This window comes from Harpia harpyja, chromosome 5 (assembly GCF_026419915.1).
Source record: "Harpia harpyja isolate bHarHar1 chromosome 5, bHarHar1 primary haplotype, whole genome shotgun sequence".
Classification (NCBI taxonomy): domain Eukaryota; kingdom Metazoa; phylum Chordata; class Aves; order Accipitriformes; family Accipitridae; genus Harpia; species Harpia harpyja.
This window is the reverse complement of record NC_068944.1, coordinates 1,066,829-1,086,314: the sequence shown is the minus strand read 5'-3', so window position 1 is coordinate 1,086,314 and position 19,486 is coordinate 1,066,829. Positions and strand designations below refer to the sequence as shown.

General features: G+C 40.2%; 1 protein-coding gene across 2 annotated transcripts in view; it reads left to right on the top strand.

Annotated features, from left to right (window-relative positions):
• Window positions 1–15,207, top strand: part of GRB10 (growth factor receptor bound protein 10) — a 149,432-nt gene extending 134,225 nt beyond the window's left edge. For both annotated transcript variants that reach the window (XM_052786984.1, XM_052786985.1), the window contains exons 9-17: window positions 503–640; window positions 1,252–1,362; window positions 2,419–2,517; window positions 5,568–5,645; window positions 6,313–6,429; window positions 7,296–7,362; window positions 8,389–8,476; window positions 11,183–11,276; window positions 12,072–15,207. In XM_052786984.1, the coding sequence (XP_052642944.1) occupies window positions 503–640; window positions 1,252–1,362; window positions 2,419–2,517; window positions 5,568–5,645; window positions 6,313–6,429; window positions 7,296–7,362; window positions 8,389–8,476; window positions 11,183–11,276; window positions 12,072–12,218 (939 nt within the window). In that variant the 3' untranslated portion in view covers window positions 12,219–15,207. The remainder of the gene's footprint in view (window positions 1–502; window positions 641–1,251; window positions 1,363–2,418; window positions 2,518–5,567; window positions 5,646–6,312; window positions 6,430–7,295; window positions 7,363–8,388; window positions 8,477–11,182; window positions 11,277–12,071) is intronic.
• The last annotated feature ends 4,279 nt before the right edge of the window (window positions 15,208–19,486 follow it).

Genomic DNA, 19,486 nt, shown 5'->3' with positions numbered 1-19,486 from the left:
TCTCTTGTCTTGGGACAGGTGCATGTGCTATATAAGACTTTAATGTGGGAAAGCCTGAAATAGACTGTTTCCATTCTAAAATCTTGGGATAAAGTTGCGGATTTTGGCCATTGTTTCCAAGTTAGATTAGTTGCCAGAATTGTTGTGACAAGGTATTATTTTAAGAATTCATAAGCTTACTTTGTGTCCCTTCAGGCCAAGTGCAAGAAGAATGGGGATGCAGAGAAATGGTTAGCCTTTTGGAGATCTAAGTATTGACACGCAGAACAGGAAAATGCCAGGGGCAGGGGGAGTTAGCAAAGTAGATGTAAGGGGAGGAGCAGGAATACCCATTTTGGTCACAAATCAGTTCAAACATCTATGTCGGTTTAAGGATAACGTGAAACTGCACCCCAAGTCAGCAAAGTCATTTGCCGTTTGCTTCTCTGTTCTGCAAATACAGTGACAATTTTATGATCCATACATAGGACACAATCCTCATTTACATTTTCCTCTCCAACAGAACTTTTTAAATTCCAGTAGCTGCCCTGAAATTCAAGGTTTCTTGCATGTGAAAGAGCTGGGTAGGAAATCATGGAAGAAATTGTATGTGTGTTTGAGGAGATCAGGACTTTATTGTTCTACAAAAGGAACTTCAAAGGTAAGGTTAAAAAAAAAGTTGCACAGTACTAGCATGTGAAAGCATTTTCTGCTTTTACGGTGAGTATTTTTTGCTCTGGTTTTTAGATATCTGCACACAATGTTCCCTGTTTTTTATCGCATAGAAAAGGATAAACAAGCCATGATCAAATGACAGTCAAGCCCTGGGCTCTCAATGCATGAAAATAGCTATATAGCATTGTTATATAATAAAACCAAACTAGCCAGACACCACCATTGTGGCCGCTGAAGTCGTGCTAACAAGGTTAGCAAGAGAAATGCTCTCCAATCACATGGTTCATGAATTTAGTTTAAATGATACCTTAAACAATATTGTATATTATCTAACTTTCAGATTTCTCTGGAGCAATGTAATAGGCTATGCCACTTTTAATGTGATGTGTGTGAATAAGTATTTTGTCAGCTTCTTGTACAAAGCACCTTCTGCTAGTAGGCTGATATTTAAAAGGTGCCGTGCTGTGTCCACTGCAGGCTGCCGGAGTGTTCATACTGTGCCCTCTGTTGGGGGTTGGTCTTGAGAGACTGCAGAGCTTGCAGCAAGATCTCCCAAAATCTTACACTTACCTGTGATAAAACACATTATTTCCCCAGGAGCCAAGACATTTGCAATTGTTGGCTGACCTAGAAGACAGCAACATCTTCTCGCTGATAGCAGGCAAGAAGTTGTACAGTGCACCTGCGGAGTATGGATTTTGTATAAAGGTAATTCTTCTCATTCAGTTCCTCCAAAGTTCAAGACAGTGTTGGTATCCCCAGCCCCCAGCTAAACGGGATTTGTATGTAAAACTCTGCAAGCATTTCTGTCATGAGGACTTGATCTTTAATGTCTTTCGTTTGGCAGGCATGTCCTGCGAATCTTGCCATCGTTTTATGTGACACTTTTAACACTTTATCTGGTGCTCCTTTGGCTTGGGAAATTTCTGGGCAAGATCAGCTCAGTGCTGAAGCATGGTGTGCCTGTGAGGTGGCCTTGGTTCACCTCACAGATGAAATTTTTTTTCCAAGTACTCTAACTGAATAGGAAGGTTTCTCTGGACAGGAGCACCAAAACTATACAGCAACAAAGGATCAAGCTTCGATCGGGTGTAATTGTACCATTATTGTGGGCCAGAGGTTTGCATTTATTTAAAGAAGAAGATGATTGTCTTGGAAAATGGAAATAAGACTAAGCACTTGCCTTTGAGGATTTTAAAAACTGTTGTGCTGAGAGATAGTTTGGAAAGTATTTCAAAGCTCCATGTAATTTTCTGAGAAGAAAATAAGTCTGGGAGCGGGTTTTATTGACAGCAGTGAAGTCGTCTTTTTCCTAGCAGCCGAACCAGAGCTGGACAACATGGGTTTGCCTCAGGGAGTAGAGACCAGCTACAGGACAGATCCCAAACTGGTGGAAGCAGACCTTCAGTAACCTTCAGTTACGGAAACTTGGGTTCTTAATCTCAGAATGGGGGCTCATAAAGCTTCTCATAGTTCTAAAAAAAAACCCAAACCCAAATGCCTTGGTTCTGGTTCTAGCACGGCCTAAGGACCTTGTTCCTGTAAACTGCCAGAACTGCAGGGTATTTCAAAGCAGACACTGATGTTTATCTTAGTGGACCCAGCTGAGAAAGTGATTTCTTTCAAAGCATGCTCAGCCTCTCCTGAGCTTTAGTTCAGGGTGGTGTGAGCTTTTTCTGGCCAGTTCTTGGACTAACACCGTACCTGTCTTTACTCTGTTGCGTTTCTACTGAATATAGCTGACTTCCCTCTAATACTTTATAGCCCAACAGAGTGAGAAATGAAACAAAGGAACTGAGGTTGTTGTGTGCTGAAGACGAGCAAAGCAGGACGTGCTGGATGACGGCCTTTCGACTCCTCAAGGTACCTAATCTCTTCCATGTGAACAGAGCTACACCTATAGTTAAGTTGCACTCATTATTTTGTTCATGAGGAAATACCTATATGTTCTTAAATGTCATCTGCCTCCAAAACGATACAGCTAAGAGCAAAATGCCAGGTAGACTTGTCCCTCCTAAGCTTTTAAGCACAGGACTGAGCTCAGTTCCTTCCACATATGAATCAACTATAATTTTAGTTTTGGAGCCAAATTCATGATATGTGAATGAATCAAAAAAAACGCTTAACAAGGTATTCGCAAATTATCATAAAGCTAAAGAAAATGTTTTGATAACGGTAAGTGGTTATCTTAACTAGAAGAGAGCTCTATCTAGAGCCTTTGCAATTTTTTCAGTTTTCTTAAGGTTCTATTAAAAAAAGGAAATAAAAATAAGCAACCCTACCTCTGGGTGAAAGTTACTCATATGTGAGAGCAAACAATGAGATTTCTTCATAATATTATAGGAGGCTTCACAGGTTTTTTGAAACAAAATCACCGTGGAAGCAACTGAGGAGAAAGTTGACTATTTTGCGCTCTTTGAAGCAGAGAACTCACTGACCTTCATAGGGAAATGTGCAGAAGTTTTGGGTTGGGTTGGTTTGTTTTGGTTTTAAATCTTCGCTTGAAGATGCTGCCTTGAAAACTACTGTGTTCTTCTCTGTACCTTACTACGTCCTCCCTCGTGTTAAAGGGAATATACACATATATAAAAAAATGTACAGATAATGTGTTACCCATGAAAATCCCCCCTCTCTTCTGCGCGGTTATCCTACCCTCTAATATTCTGTGTCAAAGCGTAACATACAAAATGTGATAAAAAACAGAGGCATGCATGAAGCCGTACTGCGGTACTTGATACTAGATACACGTCCACCAAAATAGGATGGAGAACCTTGAGCTCAGTCACCTTTGGCTCTCTCGGTAGCAAACAGATAATGTCAGATTTGGAAATGAGGGCACGGCTGTTCCCTCCGGCCGCTGAGGTCAGCGCACCAGCGTCCCGCTGGCGGCTGCCGCCTGCCCGGCTGCGCCCAAAATGGGACGCATAACCCGGGGGCACGGCGAGCGCTCCGTCTCCCTGTCCTGAAGGAACAGAGTCGCCGTTCCTGCCGAAGTAGCAGCCCACGTCAGCAAAGCCTTCACACCCCTCTCTGCCAAAATGCCCTTTTCCCCACCGGTGTTTCACACCCACCTGCTGAAGGAGGTGCATTCCTGCAGCACGCGTCCCAGGAGCTGCAAGGGAGCGGGTGCGTCAGGAGGAGTACGAGGTTTTGTCGCTCTCCGGTCCACGTGTGGCGTTGACTAGGAGAAGCCACAGATACTCCTATTGCTGCAGGACCATTGTTGATTCCTCCCTTCCCTTTCAAAAACGTTTATCATCTCGTTTGTTTATCCTCAAGATATGAGAAATGTTTGCTACCATTGCCTGTTCCTCTCCCTGTGCAGACTGTCCATCACGCAAAACCCTGTAAGCGTGGGGAAAGCAAATCAGACTCCCAGGGCTGCGGGTGTGAAAACGCAGTGCCTGTTCTCCATCTACATTAAGTGGTCACCTTCCAAACCAGAGCACATCTCTTTGAATGCTCTCCAAATATTATCTCATTTGTTAATTATAAGAGATTGTGCGTTGCAGGACCAAAATTCCTATTTTAAGTTGCTACAAAAGCAGGTGCACTAGCCATAGTATAGGCCAGGATGCAAGAAGCAATCCCAGTTACAAGACGCATATTTGATTTCTGTGGAGCTGATACCTCTGTTGGCTATCGTAGTCTGCTCTCCGGTTACTTGACTTGACTCGTGTTTAATACACGCTAACAATTATGGTAAGAGTCTTAGTCCCCAAGCAATTCTAAGTGCTTCTTCTCAGCTGTCCTTTACTTTCCCTACTTACACAGAATTTTGCATTGTGGGGAAAGTGCTCAAACAGAGGATCAGATAATTGTAGTGAATTGTGCCTTGAAGATACCACTTGTTCTGAAGAAATTAGTTACACTGGTCGAGGCACTAATGTTCCCAAATGGCAAGAAAAATACTTCACAGTGTACAGAATTGGCTATTCTTACCAAATATGTAGACATGCGTCTTGCTGTGACCGTTCAGAGGAATCTTTCTTTGCAGTGCAACCTGTGCCAACAATGGGACTGTATGGCAGGAATTTCTGTATACTGGCATAGAACATTCACCCTTAGGCAGCTAACACTAGGGGAAAAAAAAGGGTTTGTTTTTAAGGAACACTGAAAGATGATTAAAGGTGTATAGTCAGGGAAAATTAAGGCTGTGCCTCAGGGCTGTGGCCGTGACCCTCCTTTTTATTAACCTACTGATTTAGCTTTCCATACTCATATATTACCTTGTTTACAAAATTATATATACCATTTCAATTAGAACATTCAGTAAGCGATGTTGCTATACTTCAGCACTGTGCCCCTAGGGAAGGCACTGAGTAGGTGTTTTCCTACCATCCTAGCTACTAGTGTTGCTAAAGTTTATCACGTTCAACAAGAAGCATGACTGGAATTCAATCACCTTATTTTTGTAAGGATGAGAAAAGTACCAAAAGTGTTATTTCCTGCTGAAATTTATTAAAACAGGTAGTGAATTAGAAAGGTTCTTATTTTTTATCATTATGAAAACTGAGTTTGAATGTCTTATGCAGAATTTTTTTTTAAGTTCACATTACTAGAGGGTAAAAAGCGGGGGAGTTAATATGTGTGTTCTGACCTCGAGTGAAAGCTTGTATTCTATAAGGAAAACATGGTGATAGCTGAGGGTGGCAGAAGTTACCTGTGTATTTCACTCAGGCTTGTAAAAGTGCTGTCTTTTAAATAAAACTTGTCGTGCATATTTACTGCTCGATTGCCACGTGCCAATCATTATTACTTAATGCAAATTGCTTTGGGACAGCTTCTGATCATGAAAAAAATAAACTGGTGGCACCTTGCTCCAGTGTAAGTAAGTGGTATTATGAAATCACTACGTTTTTTTTCCTAGGGTATATATTTGAATAATAACATCCTTGCATTTCTGTTGGCAGTATGGAATGCTACTGTATCAGAATTACAGAATTCCCCAGCAGAGAAAAGCCATGCTTCCCCACTTTTCCACTCCAGTAGTAAGTAATGAACTTTACCTCATTAATGTATGATGTTGGAAAAGATACATTTGCTTTTGCATTTTAAAAGTGGAAAATTTTACGCTAAGAAATGTAAATTGAGCATTGTGTAGCAAATCATTGTAAAGTTCACGTTTCACATGAGTATAGTTTACGTGGTTGGCTCTCCATTATCTTAGGCTTACATGATCCACATGATTGAAAAATCTTGGATACGTCAGGCACTTTTGAGATGTACAGTACTGAGACATCTGGCTGTCTCTGCAGAAGCCAGCTTAGGTCTGGCAAAACTAACACGTAAATTTCCTAAAATATGTTGGGCCAAGAGCTGACTTTTTAGCTATCTAAAAGTGAAGATCCTATATTTGGATCCCAACTGGCCCTGAAAATGACTGGAGTATAGCAATAGGGCAAATGGGCAACTTGAGCAATACAGATTTTATTCTCAGCCTTTGAATCCTTTCCCTCTCCTACGGCCTGAAAAGAAAAGCCATCCATTTTTGTGTCTGTGAATCTTTTGGAAGGGGGAAAAAAAATGAGATGTTTTTTCTGTGCTGTTGAAGGATAACTTTGGACAGTCTTCTGAAACCAAAACATTCTGAAATGAAACTCTCAAGCTGGTTTTTTCTTTCCCTGTTTTTTGAAACAAGTGAAAATTCCTTTTCAGAGAAGTGTATCTGAAAACTCACTAGTAGCAATGGATTTTTCGGGGCAAATAGGAAGAGTTATTGAAAATCCTGCTGAAGCACAGAGTGCTGCCTTGGAAGAAGGACATGCTTGGAGGGTAGCTATCTTCTCTTTTCTATTTTTGTAACTAGTAAGTGTCTGTTGAGAGCCAAAACACAGAGTGTGCTATGATGTTAGTGCAGTGCTGGTCACAGTATAGCTTAGCTCCGACCTGAAGCAATCACACTGCAAGCATGCAGATCTGAAAGTCAATATCCATCTTTAGCAAAACTGTCACATTCACAACAACCTTCTACCACTGCTTCTCTGTCCCCCTAGTGTCCAGAGGAAGGTTGAGGGGGAAAGCAGACCCACCAGAACTTTACTGCCAGTTTGCAAAACCAGTCTCTGAGGAGGAATATGTCAAATTAAATGCTTCCCCACATGGAAGAGGCTGGGGCTCTGACTAATGGCTTGCTCCCAGTAAGTTTAATTGCAGAATATACAAGAGGCAGGACCTCTTGCAATGAAAACTGATGTAACTTGTTTATAGTGTCTTGTGGACAGACAGCTGCAGTACAAGTTTTCCCACATGCTCGTCTCTTAGGGAATAGGAGTCATTACTGAAGCACTAGCTGGTGCTTTATGTACGGGAGGGAAATACTGCTTGATTTACTGAGTGCCTGGTGTTTTGCCTGAGCAGAAACATATCAGACTTTTCTTTTTTCTGTCTTTTTTTTTTTTCTTTTTTTTTTTTTAGATACTGAGCTTTCATCATTAACATCTGGCTTGTGTTTTAAGCCAACTGAAATGAGCTGCTGCTTGTAGATTAGCCCCCTTCAAAGTTGCATTTCTTTTTCTCATCCTTGCATTAAACTTGCCCAGCCCCCAGTTTCCTGTAAATTAAATCTGTATTGCATGTGCAGTAATTCTCTTCTGTTGAGGCTTTAGTGTGGATTTAATGGTAATTCATTTTCTCTGTAGAAACGTAGCACAAGAATGAACATCTTGGGTAGCCAAAGTCCACTCCATCCTTCCACACTGAGTACAGGTAAATTCTGCTGGTTTGTAAGCATAGTATCAGAGGCCTCTGTGGGTAAATAAAAGTTACATTTCATATAGAGACAGAGTGCAGTTGCGTAGTATTAATGCCTTGATGTCAAATACAATGCTTACCAGTAGTTTGTGTCATTAACATGCTTACCCATACAGACACAGTAGAAGGGACTTGTTTTCCTTTGAAAGCACGCTCAAGCTTTTCTTCAGGATTAATCTTTTGAAACTCAGGTTTTATAGAGACTCCATAAATCTTTCTGTTGAAAACAATCCAGAAGTCAGTTCTTGGTTTTAGACAGGGAAAGTCAATGAGTGATCTGTTAATCTTAGAAGAGTAAAAATGAGGGTCTTCAAAATAGCATTCAATCCATAATAACTGAATAATGTAAAATACAGATGCCTGTAATGTGAGTCCTGAACATCTCTCTGAGATTGTAAGTTTATCAAAATAATAGGAAATTGTTTATTAATATCCTGGACTTCTTAGAGGAAACACAGCTATTCTCTGTTTCTATTCTGTATTTCTATTCGGTTGAACAGAATTTTAAAATACTATTTAAAAAACAATCAAATAATAAACAGAAAAATATTTGGGGGTAACTCTACCCTTGAAAGCACAAGCTAAAGTGCTTTTCATTATCGAGAGTTAAGGGGACTTGGTTCTGACTCATTAGCTTATACATTGTATTCTAAGAATTGTTTAGTCCCAACATTTTCAAGAAGCTATGAAAAGGCAATATTATAAGAGATTTCTCTTGTTAACCTAGTCGTACATCTGCAAAGCAGAAAAATACATGGAGATAAGGCCCGTCTACTTGGTATATTAAGTAGATGCAACAGCTGGTGCATTTTTTTCATATTTATTCATTTTTTGCATAGATTGATGAAAGATATTTTATATTCTGTAACAAAACTATACCCACTTTTAAAATGTTTAAATAATTAGTGTGTGGAAAAAAGTGTTGCACGTGTTACCGTTTTTAACCATCCTCTCTTTCCCTCTTTTCCCTCTCGCCTCCAGTTATTCACAGGACACAGCACTGGTTTCATGGAAGAATCTCCAGAGAAGAATCTCACAGGATTATTAAGCAACAAGGGCTTGTAGATGGGTAGGTATTCCTGTTGCTTAGTATTCATGATCTGATGGTAAGCGTTACAGACAAGAGCACAACTTCTGCTATAAGGTTTTACAGGTTTGTGAGCACTTCTGAGAAACCTGATTCTTGAGCAGTCCCATTATAACCTCCCTGGATTTCAAAAAGTCAGAGTTTGTGTTTGTAGGAGTGGGTTCTAACTCTTAATTTGAAAAATAAAATATTAAGAATACACTTAAACTTTTTTCTTTTTTCCAACAGAGGCAATCAAGTTTTAGAGAATGTTAGAATTTGAAAATAATTAATTCCTGTAATCTGCATTGAGGACATATTTTTCAGGCAAAGCTGTACCTAGCCACTTTGCCACAAATTTGTAATCAGCTATTTGTGCTCTTTCGCATGAATCAGAGCAGTTAGTGATGATTTCTCACTATTTATTTCTGTTCTAGAGCAAAGAAATGAAAGTACCTGTTCCAGTGCTCTCTAAAATGTCTGTAGTTGAGATTTAAGTACGTTCTGAGCATCTCTGTTTCCTGTATTTATATGTAGTTACAGTTATCGAAGGGAACTTGCTTCAACTGCATTCAGCAGTTCTTTATTTGTGGGATGGGAAGGGCGTAGTTGCCTTCAGTTCACTAATCTCACTGCTGTCAGGGTTAAGGTAGAAACTTCCATGTTGGCTTCTCAGGAGACAGTCAAGTTCAAACCTTTCTTCGGCATTATCTGGTTCAGGAGCATCACAAGTCTATGTGAAGAATGAAATACATCAGAGAAGTAGAAATTGCTAGTGCATGTACATATTCATCAAGCAGTGGGTTTTTATTGTTTGGGGTTTTTTGCTGGGCTAGGGCTATTGGCTTTTAGCTTAGCAGGTCAAATAGAGAAGAGAGGCTGAGAAAGCAAAGGAACACTGCTGACTTGTTGGGTTTCTGGTTTTCTCACACTACAGATCTTCTTTACAGTCTTGGGCTCATTTTGACTTGTTGCCTTAGGAATCTAGTGGCCCATCCTCCTTGGGGTTTTCATAAATGTGTTAATGCCTTTGAGGTGGTGCTAAACTTGTGCCTAGCCAGCTTACTCGCTGTGGAAGGTGAAGATTGGTTAGTCTGGCTGTGGTGAGGTCAGTCAGCGGTGGCAAAAGAGCCATGTTACTTACGTGCTCTGAGATCTAAAGATCGTGGTTTTCAGGACAGAAAAGTCTCGCCTGTGTTTTCCTGCTCTGTGTGTTCTTGAACAAAAGCAGGTAGAAAGCTAACAGATTTTTGATGGCTCATGTAAGATGTTCAATGTATATATGCAGCTGATACCGCTACCATTTGACTGTTCCTGGAAGCTATTGTTGAGGATGCATCTGTCTTTATAGTCGTTGTTTATGCAGACAGCCTGTTGCTTGCCAGAGGTTGAGTAAACACTTGCAGGATCAGTTGTGCTGAGCTTCGCTTTGTGCCCCCAGCTTATGATACCATGCGTTATCTGAAATGGCTAGATGAAATACGATTTAGAGATATCTGCATGAACCGCAGTAACCACAGGGCAGGTAAGGTCTTTCTCCCTGAGACTGATCCTAATGTGTGAAGTCTTTGGTCCCTTTTCCACACATCTGGTCTTGCTAGGACTGAAAAGGAATGTTCAAATACCATGCATGGTTTCCGCTGATGGCAAGACATGCCTGTCTCCGAGTATTGGACTGACCCTGGTTATGATGGTGCATTTTTGTGGTATTGACATTTCTCAATCGGTTCTGAGGAGCTGCAGTAACTTCTTTTGGGTTCACAAGACTACAAGTAGTTCTTGCAACTCAGCCTTGGAAAAGTGTGTTCCTGGCTTAGTGGTTAGCAATTAAGAGGGCTTGAGGCCTGCCCCAGTACTGTGCTTGGCCATCTCACAAATCCCCTAGTGATTAGCCCTGTGAGCCTTATGCCAAAGGTATATTCTTGTTTCCTGTAGCATGGAGAGGTTCTCCTTCCTTAGTTCATAAATGTCAAGGGGAGGAAACTTTTTGGCTAGATTTTTTTCTCCTCTTCTAAGTACATATTTAACCATTTCAGTTAGGGCTTCAATTTTGTGGGTCAACTTAAAAGTGACAGTTGTGTAGTGTATGATGTTGCTAGCTATACTTCTAAAGTATATTCTTTTCCAGTGATGGTAAGGGAAAAATAGTGTGTCTGTTTCAGAGGAAAAATCAGTGTCTTATTTTCCCCATCTTGATAATGTAGATGCTACTTAACAACTGATAAGTCGTTTTAAGAAGGTATTGAGCTGTTTCTGTGCAATTGCAGCCATTTAAATTAAATGTAATTTTGCTAACACTGGATTTTTGTAAACTGATGCAAGATACTGGAGAGTGGGAACAGATTCTCATGTATTACTTTTCCATCTACAGAAATCCAGCTTTGCTTTGGAGTTAAATGGGAACATTCTCTTCATGAGAGTACATATCAGTAATGGAAAGCTTGACTAGAGAGACCCTTAAAAAAAGCCTCATACATACATTCACGGGGAAGAACTACTGTCATGTATCTTTCATTTCTTGTTTCTTCATCTATAAGTGTTGCATAGCCATGGTATAAAAAATTGAAAGCAAATTGCCAGTTATGGAATCGCCTGTTAATGCAACTAAAGAACAGTTAGGCAATAGCACAAAATAATGTAGTAGTTCTCATTATGTATGAAGAAATGGATTGTGGTATTCAGTGTGTACTTAAAAATGTTCTCTCCTAGACTGTTTCTTCTCCGGGACAGCCAAAGCAATCCAAAGGCATTTGTACTTACACTGTGCCATCATCAAAAAATAAAGCATTTTCAAATCTTGCCGGTAAGTAGATTATTTTTGATACTGATCACAAAAAAAGAAATTTTAAATCATAAAGCTTTGCCAACATCTGAAGAGAACTCTTCTTAATTACTGATGTAATTAAGAGGGATGTTTCCATTAGCAAGTGTATTGGCAAGTATTCTTTAGAATTGTCAAATCTCTGATTAAAATTCTTTGTTAACATTGCCTGGAAAACTAGTGTAAGTCACTTAGGTATAGAAGTAATGCACAGAACTTGTTCTCTGTGACTGACAGCAACCACAGCGGCAGTTGTCTCCCTGTCACTTAGGCAAACATAGAATAACTTAGGGAAACTTTAAAAAGTTTTATTCTGGAGGTCACCCAATTACATTGAGCTTAAAATAACATTACACTGAGATGTCGAGAACCTGTTCGATTTTTATCTTGATCAAAAAGACTATCAGAACTTTAAGATGATGTACACCTCTTGATTGGTCCAAACCCTCTTCCCTTGCTTCACCTGCCAATTTTACAAACCGCTAACAAATATTCTGGGGGTATTTTTGTTTTATGTAATGAAGACCAGTGCTGTCTCTACAACTTTCAATTACTCTGCCCATGAGCTTTCACTTTCATAAACAAAACATTTCAAGCTGGGTTAATGTATGTTCTTTTCCAGTGCTGTGCACGGTTTCATGAAGACCTCTGGGCACTAGGGTGTTTGGGCAGTGCCCACCATTTATCTTACATCACACAGTGGTACTGTTTATGTTTTGCCGCGTTTGCGTCTCTTCATGTGCAGTCTAACTTGAAAACGATGTTTTGTTTCCCCAGTGTGAAGATGATGGACAGATATTTTTCAGCCTGGATGATGGGAACACCAAATTCAGTGATCTAATCCAGCTTGTTGAATTCTATCAACTAAACAAAGGAGTCTTGCCCTGCAAACTGAAACACCACTGCATCCGAGTGGCCTTATGACCTCAAATCTGACTCTCACTGAAGACTGGATTTGCTAGAAGAGTAATTGTAAGAGAACGTTGACACTGGGGAATTGGCAGATTTGTAAGTTGGTAAAAATAAATAAAAATATTATGCACCTTGGGACTCTGAAAGGGATGGATTCGACAGGTGCCAACAGACCAAGATTGCTGGTTTGTCTAACACCTAAGAGTGATTGCTGCTGAGTGTCCCAGCATCCCAAAAATGGGGGGAGGGTATGTAAAACCATGAGTAAATTTGAAACAAAACTGGAAACTATCTTGGCTGGGCCACTTAACAGGAACAAGTGTGAAGAGAAATCTTTGAAAAGAACTCTTGCCCTGGAATAATCTTGACAATTAAGACTAGTGTGTTTACTTTTTGTATTGATCACTTTTTTTGCACTCCTACTTTGTTTCGGATATTGTATGCAGCCTATATTAGGAGCTGATGTGGCTTTTAAAATTCATGCAGGAGTTGGGTATTAATCTGCACCCTAAAATGTATGGAATGCTTCAGCCTAAAAGGATCTAGAAGAAAATCAAGAAGTGTGTGTGTGTGTGCGCGCATGTGTCTCAAAACTTCTCTGGAGACCTGAGGTTTGATGATCTGCAGATGTCTTTGAAGAAGCAATGAGGATACAATTTTAAAAGAACATACCACCATATACATACTCTTAAAGCTGTTGACTTGTAGCATTATGGCTGTAGTATGTTGATGGCATATTAGTGGCATCCAGTCATGCAAAGACTGTATTAGATTCTATGCACAAATTTTTATTATTGAAGTGGTGGTTTGTTTTTTACAGCCTTTTGACTGTTCTCCTGAGGAAACTTACTGTTACTAAATAGAATAGGACTGAATGACTACACTTGTATTTGAAACCACCATTTTTTGTGAGAAGATTCTTCTGCGGGTAGTCTTAGTATGACAAAATAAAATAATAAAAAAAAAACACACAAAAAAAAAAACAAACAGTGGTTTTAGCTTTATAGCTCCTTGAATTTTCAGACTGTTTCAAAGAGCTCTTTCCATATAGTAAAGCTACAGTGACACAAAGCTCTCCTGGGGAATAGGGCATAAAAAGAAATTAACCCCTTCTGCTTTCTGTAGGGCCATGAAAGTTTACATGGTAAGAAAGAACATACTGGGAATGGAAACACATTTGATTGTGAACTAGCTGCTGGCAATATCATCCGTCAAGGTAACTGGTGATCCCTGTGTTACACACGCTAAAGCATGCCAGTACCTATGGCAGACAAGCATGTATCCTGCTCTGGTGCTGGTCTGTCATCAGAACTACTTTACTGTTAATGTTTAAATCAGTTATTTAATGTTTACACAATAACTCTTTCTGATGATAAATCAGTATTAAAGTTAGACAAGTCCCACCTTGATCCTCCAATTGCAAATACCATTCTTTCAGCAACGCGGTTGGTGCAGGAACTGTTACTGAATTAACTTCCCAGTACTTCATGCAGTTAGCCACAGTGAGAGGTATTCCACCCTGGGAACTTGCAGAGCGTAGTGCAGAATGGAGCATTCTTAAGATGGTAAATGATTTACGCAGGCTAGTTCATCCTTACTAATATTTGCCACTGGGTTTGAAATCCTAGCCATCTGAAAGGGTAAAGAAGGAAAACCAATCCTACACCTTTAGGTCTTCATGTAGTGTTGAGAATAGCTTAAGACAAACCATAACCTGCCTGAGTCGTCCATATCAGCTTATAACTATGTCAATGGTATAGAAACACTGTATTTTAGTTTACAGAACACATTTAGTATTTTTTTTTCCATTTAATGTCTAGATATTAAAAATGAAGAAACTTGATTTTGTTTTTAGTAGAAGCTTTTTTTTTTTAATTGTACATAGTGAAATGAGTGTTCCTGCTTTCTAGACAATGTATTTTAAAACCTTGAAATTAAGCTAACTTAAGTCTGACTTCACTTTGCATGCTTCTATTTGGCCCCTATTAGGAGAAAAAAGATACTTGTATTGACTACATTACCAGTTTAATAAGACCATTTATGCTGTAGTTTTAAGTTTTTCTGTTTACATAGCTTAGTGACAACCATGCATTTTTCCCAGTAGGCGGATAGTATTTGCAGTGTTTCATATTTATAAAAAAAACCTTGCATCTTATTTAAATTGAGAATAAAAGTTTGACTATGAATCATGATTTTTGTATGTAGATGGTTGACTTAGTATTTTGTACTTTTCCCAGCTAAAGTGAGCTGTTTTGAGAAAGTGACCACCTTCAAAGTGGCAACAATCTTACTTAAGCAGATCACTGCTTTGTCTTCTTTCTGCTGGAAAACAGTCAATACCACCTTAGTTTTCCAACAGATTCAGCTGGCTGCCAGCTCAGAATACCAAGGACTGAAGGACATTTGACTCTTATTTTTGTATTTAAATGACATGAATGTAAAGGGGATGCTCAGGGTTGTTTTGGAGCCTGTTGAATTTTTATCTTTTTGCCTGTGATTTTATTTTCTAAATAAATACTTCATGTAGCAATCTTGAATATGTTGAGAAGGAAAATGCCAAACCATTTTGGTAATGAGGTTACTAGTTAAGTTATGTTACGATAGGTGTTAAAGTACAAAAAACTTTTTATTTGTTAATTAATCTTGAAGAAACACGTGCCTCAGTTTAGATGTTTTGTCTTATCTTTTCTGCACTAAATACCTGACAGTTTGACCAATCAATGCACCTTTCCAGTGGCAAGACTTGCTTATCATAAATTATATTGTCACAATGCAAGATTTAGTGACTGTAAAATGGAATAAAGTTTAAAGTTTCAGGGAATGCAAAAGGTATTAACTTAAGAGACAAAACCTTTATTCAATATGCTTTGCTTCATACTGTAAATAGCTTTTTGGCTTGTGAACCTAATTGTAATCTTTCAGGTATTTTTGTACAAATAAGGGACTGATATTCTGTTTCTTGTAATTAGAAATAAACGTTAATACAATGCTATTCATTTTATATTGGAATTAATGTCGTCTTTTGGATACATCTGTACACCAGGTATGTCTTGCCTTAATTCTGCGTTATTTGGGGTGGGTTATATTAAGCAGCCTTTAAGAAGAGTTAATAGGAAAACAGAATCTCCAAGGTATCTTTATTCTGGCTGTTCTGTCTTATGATTTAAGACAGACCGTCCTTTATTTAAAAAAGAACTTGTTCACCCCTTTTGTTTGAGGAAAATTATTGGGGATATTCGCTATGATATTTACAGTATTCATTTGGGAAGGTTGCTAGAATCAAATCAGGAAATATACCATGAGCATCTTTTGGGTCATAAAGCTATAGCTCACTGAAAATGTATACTCTGCATAAAGCACTTTATTGGCCTGATAGCTGTTGGATCAGAAAACTTCTCAATAGTACTTTCAGAAAGCAATTATTTATCCCTGTAATCCTTGTATTCAAGTGGTCCATCAGCATTTGGGTGGAAAAGCACATCTGCATAAAATACGTTTTTGCTTAAAAAAGCCATTTTGGGGAGGGAGAGATTGGTGGTTCTTCTGGTAGATAGAATAATAAAAGTTTGGAAATGTTTCTCTTTTTTGTTGGACACAATCCTTCCCTGTTTCTGCCTTGCTAATTTGTAGAAGCCATCAAATGCATTCCACTTCAAGCCTTAAGTCACACTCTGGCTTCTGCATGCTGTGTTTTCATGCGAGTTGGTAGTGCACTGGGGCATGAGTTGTATGTTAGCGTTATGAAATTCATTCATAGGCACATAAAGGCAGAGTACTTATCTTGGGCTTTGATATTCCCCAACATTTTTCTATTTGGAGGTGCATGTTGAAGTACTTAGAGTTCACTATCCTGCATGCAGCAACTTACTCTTTCACTGAGTTGAACAAAGGGGACTGCTTGCTTACAGAAGGTTTGAAGATGCCTGTTTCTTGCTTAGCTGAGGAAGCTGTGCTAACATTGATACTGCCCCCCTCTGTAATCATTAAAATTTAGACCATAATTCCATACAAACCTGTCAAAAACAAACAAAAAAACCAACCCCCAAATGCTACCTTACTTTATTGTATATATTACATTTGGAACAGACAAGAAGATGGCGTGAAAAAGCAGCAGCATGGTAAAAAGGTGCTGGTAAGCCTGCCTAATGGCAGGGCAGTACTGCCTGCATGTTTGTCCAGACTGCCCACAACGGTGGCAAGTGCGAAACGATACCTGTGAAATCTGGCCCTAGACGTTAACAGCAGGTACCTGTGCTGTCAGAACGTCACCAGTACAAAATTAGTCTGGGTCGGGAATGGGTATATGGTACAGATTTAAATTAATTGCCTGATAGAAGGTTTGTGCTGCTTTTACATTAGTTGCAGGACAACAGACGTAATCAGACATCTGATCCCACATGAAGCCTTCCAGCATGAAGTTCACCTGGCAAAACAGCTTAGATGCATTTGAACCTGAGAGTAAATTTGTATCAGACTAGTGTTTACAGCATGTGGTTGCAGCACTTTTATCCTGATACACAGAACCCTAAAGTTACATTTATTTTAACACCAAATCGCTGCTTCAGCCTGTACCCGCCAAACCAGATGAGAAAAACATCACCAGATGAGCCATTTCCCTTCAAGTAAGTCGAACTTTAGATGACTTCGGGTTTGTGTTATTGCTAATTTAGTGATGCTTTAATCTGGTTTGCTAATGTCCAGCTTGTATATTGGTTTGTGTCTCTGGCATTGTTTGTCTAACATCTTGGAAACTTCAGTAACAGTATCGGCAGATGGAGAAAAGAGATATCTTCTTTGAAATATCCACATTGCCTTAATTTGGATTGCTTCTGCATCCTAAATCTTACGTCTTCCTTCCTTAACTTGGAGCACAATTTAATTAGTATTTGAAAACCTAATATAACCACAACTATGTCCAAGAGCTATATGATTTTCATTAGATATTGCGATTAGTCACATCTGAGACTTCAAAATAAATTAGTTCATGTAACACTCACATTGCAAACTCTTAGCCCGAAGACATTCTGCTCTAATTGCTCATCATTTTGCACAGATACTAGCAGATGTTTTAGTGAGAGAGATCGGATCATCGCAAGACACTGAGCTGTGATTAACAGGGTCTTAGGACACTTGTTGGTTACCCATGGTTTTCTGCTTTGCTGTAATCAGGTGTTTTCCATGTGATGGCTGCAACAGTCTGGTGCCCCAATTGGACAGGAAGGTGAAATTATAAACACAGCTGCCAGCTCTGAGTCAAAGTACAGCCTGGGTTTATGGGCTCTGAAGCTCAGCTCAGCTGCAGTCAGAGGTATGACTCTTAAGAAAAGAGAGCTCAGAAGAGCTAGACTGGGAGGGAAATGGAGCGGAGAAAAGAGTTACTCTTGGGCGGTATTGTCCAAGTGATGGTTTGGGTGCGACTAGGAACACAGTGAAGACAGTGGTGTGATGCCCGAGTGCTGCTCACCAGTCCCTGAGAGTCAGTTTCCCCTCCTCTTCCCTCAGACTTGTGAAGACACTTCTGCGTAAAGACTCCCATTCTATTTGCCTTTTGAAACCCATTCTCCAGAGGTGTAAGGATTGGCATTTTGGGTTATCAAGCAGAGAAATAGCTATGGAATTGGTGTTCTTACAACCTGCCCGTTTTCCAAAACAGCCTGTCCAACTGCTGCCAAGAGAAAAGGAAGGTAAAAGTATGGTTCTGCCAACAATGATGAGAATGGTTAAAGCAAATGGCTAAGCTCAGTACTGAAAATGTACAATTTAATTGCCCCACAAAGAATGCTAGATTCATCCTATTTTGAAGTACCTAGAGCGTTTGACCTGCTCTAAAACAGAGCGCTTCAGAGAAGAGGGTACGCCTGAGAAGGCATTGCATCCTCTTGCTTGTATGCACACCTTCACAAAGAAAATCCTAGAAGCTGCTGTCCTTGAAAGGATAAGGGAGCAGGAACTCCCAGGACAGGAGCAGGAAGGGAGGCTTAGGATGCAGTAGAAATGGAAGAGATACAAGGAAGAGCAAACAGGATGGTCAGAGAACAATCAAATATAGTAAGACGGTTCAGCTAACTAGAAAACAGAGACTGAGGGTAGTATAATAGACTTACAGAAAAACATAGGCAGGTGAGCAGAATACAAAACATTTAATTGCGATCTCTTCCAATACAAAAGTCGCAGAGCATCACCTGAAGTGTGCAGGGACCCAGTTCAGGAAAACCAGAAATAATTTCTTCATAGACTGCTCGTGTAAGCTGTGGCGTGCTCCACCACAAAATGTAGCACGTGGCAAAAGTTCACATGGGTTCACAAAAGGCTTAACCATCATGATGGAGAAAACTCAGCTGATGGACGTTAACTACAAAAATACTATCTTTCGCTCTGGAAGTCCATGGGCCATGTGTCACCAAGTGCCAGGAGCAGTCTTTAGGGGAAGAATCATTACTTGACAGCCTGTATTTGTACTCTTTCTTCCCTACAAGTCCACTACTAAGTATTAGACAAGGGCTAGAGAGATTTTTTATCTGATCCGGTGCATGTGTCCACATGAGGGCCAGCTCATACAGAAACAACTGGAGGTAGCACTAACAACTGAGGAAGGACCAAGAAAGCCTGCGCTACAATCAGCCGCAGGCTCGCTTAGGCTGAATTAAGGCTGCCCTTAGAGGAACAGCCATGTAAGCATTGAATTTGCTCCTTACCACCCCAGAAGGCGATGCCTCCAAGGCCCGCAACAGCTGTCCCTCCCAGCTTGCTGCCGGGACGGTTTGCAGGGGGCACGGGGGCTACTTGGTTCAGCCAGAACAAATTGAGCAAATTCAATTTGCCCATTGGGGCCCTGAAGCTGTACAAGGGTAGTGTCCAGCTTCCTTTGGCCCCGAAGCAGGGTGATAAATGATGGGGACTGAGCTGAGGTAATGCCTCATCCTCTAAAATGACCGCTAGGCTGGGAGTAGATGCTGCTCACTCGCAAGGCAGGAGCAAGTATCCCAAGACTTGCACAATAAATGGTTATCTCCGGGCTTTGTGTTCAGCTTTGGGCCCCTCACTACAGGAAAGACATGGAGCTGCTTGAGTGTGTCCAGAGAAGGGCAGCCAAGTTGGTGAGGGGCCTTGAGCACAAGTCTTATGAGGAGCGGCTGAAGGACCTGGGGTTGTTCAGTCTAGAAAAGAGGAGGCTGAGGGGAGACCTTATCGCTCTCTACAACTACCTGAAAGGAGGTTGTAGTGAGGTGGGTGCTGGTCTCTTCTGTCAGGTGTCTGGAGATAGGACAAGAGGAAATGGC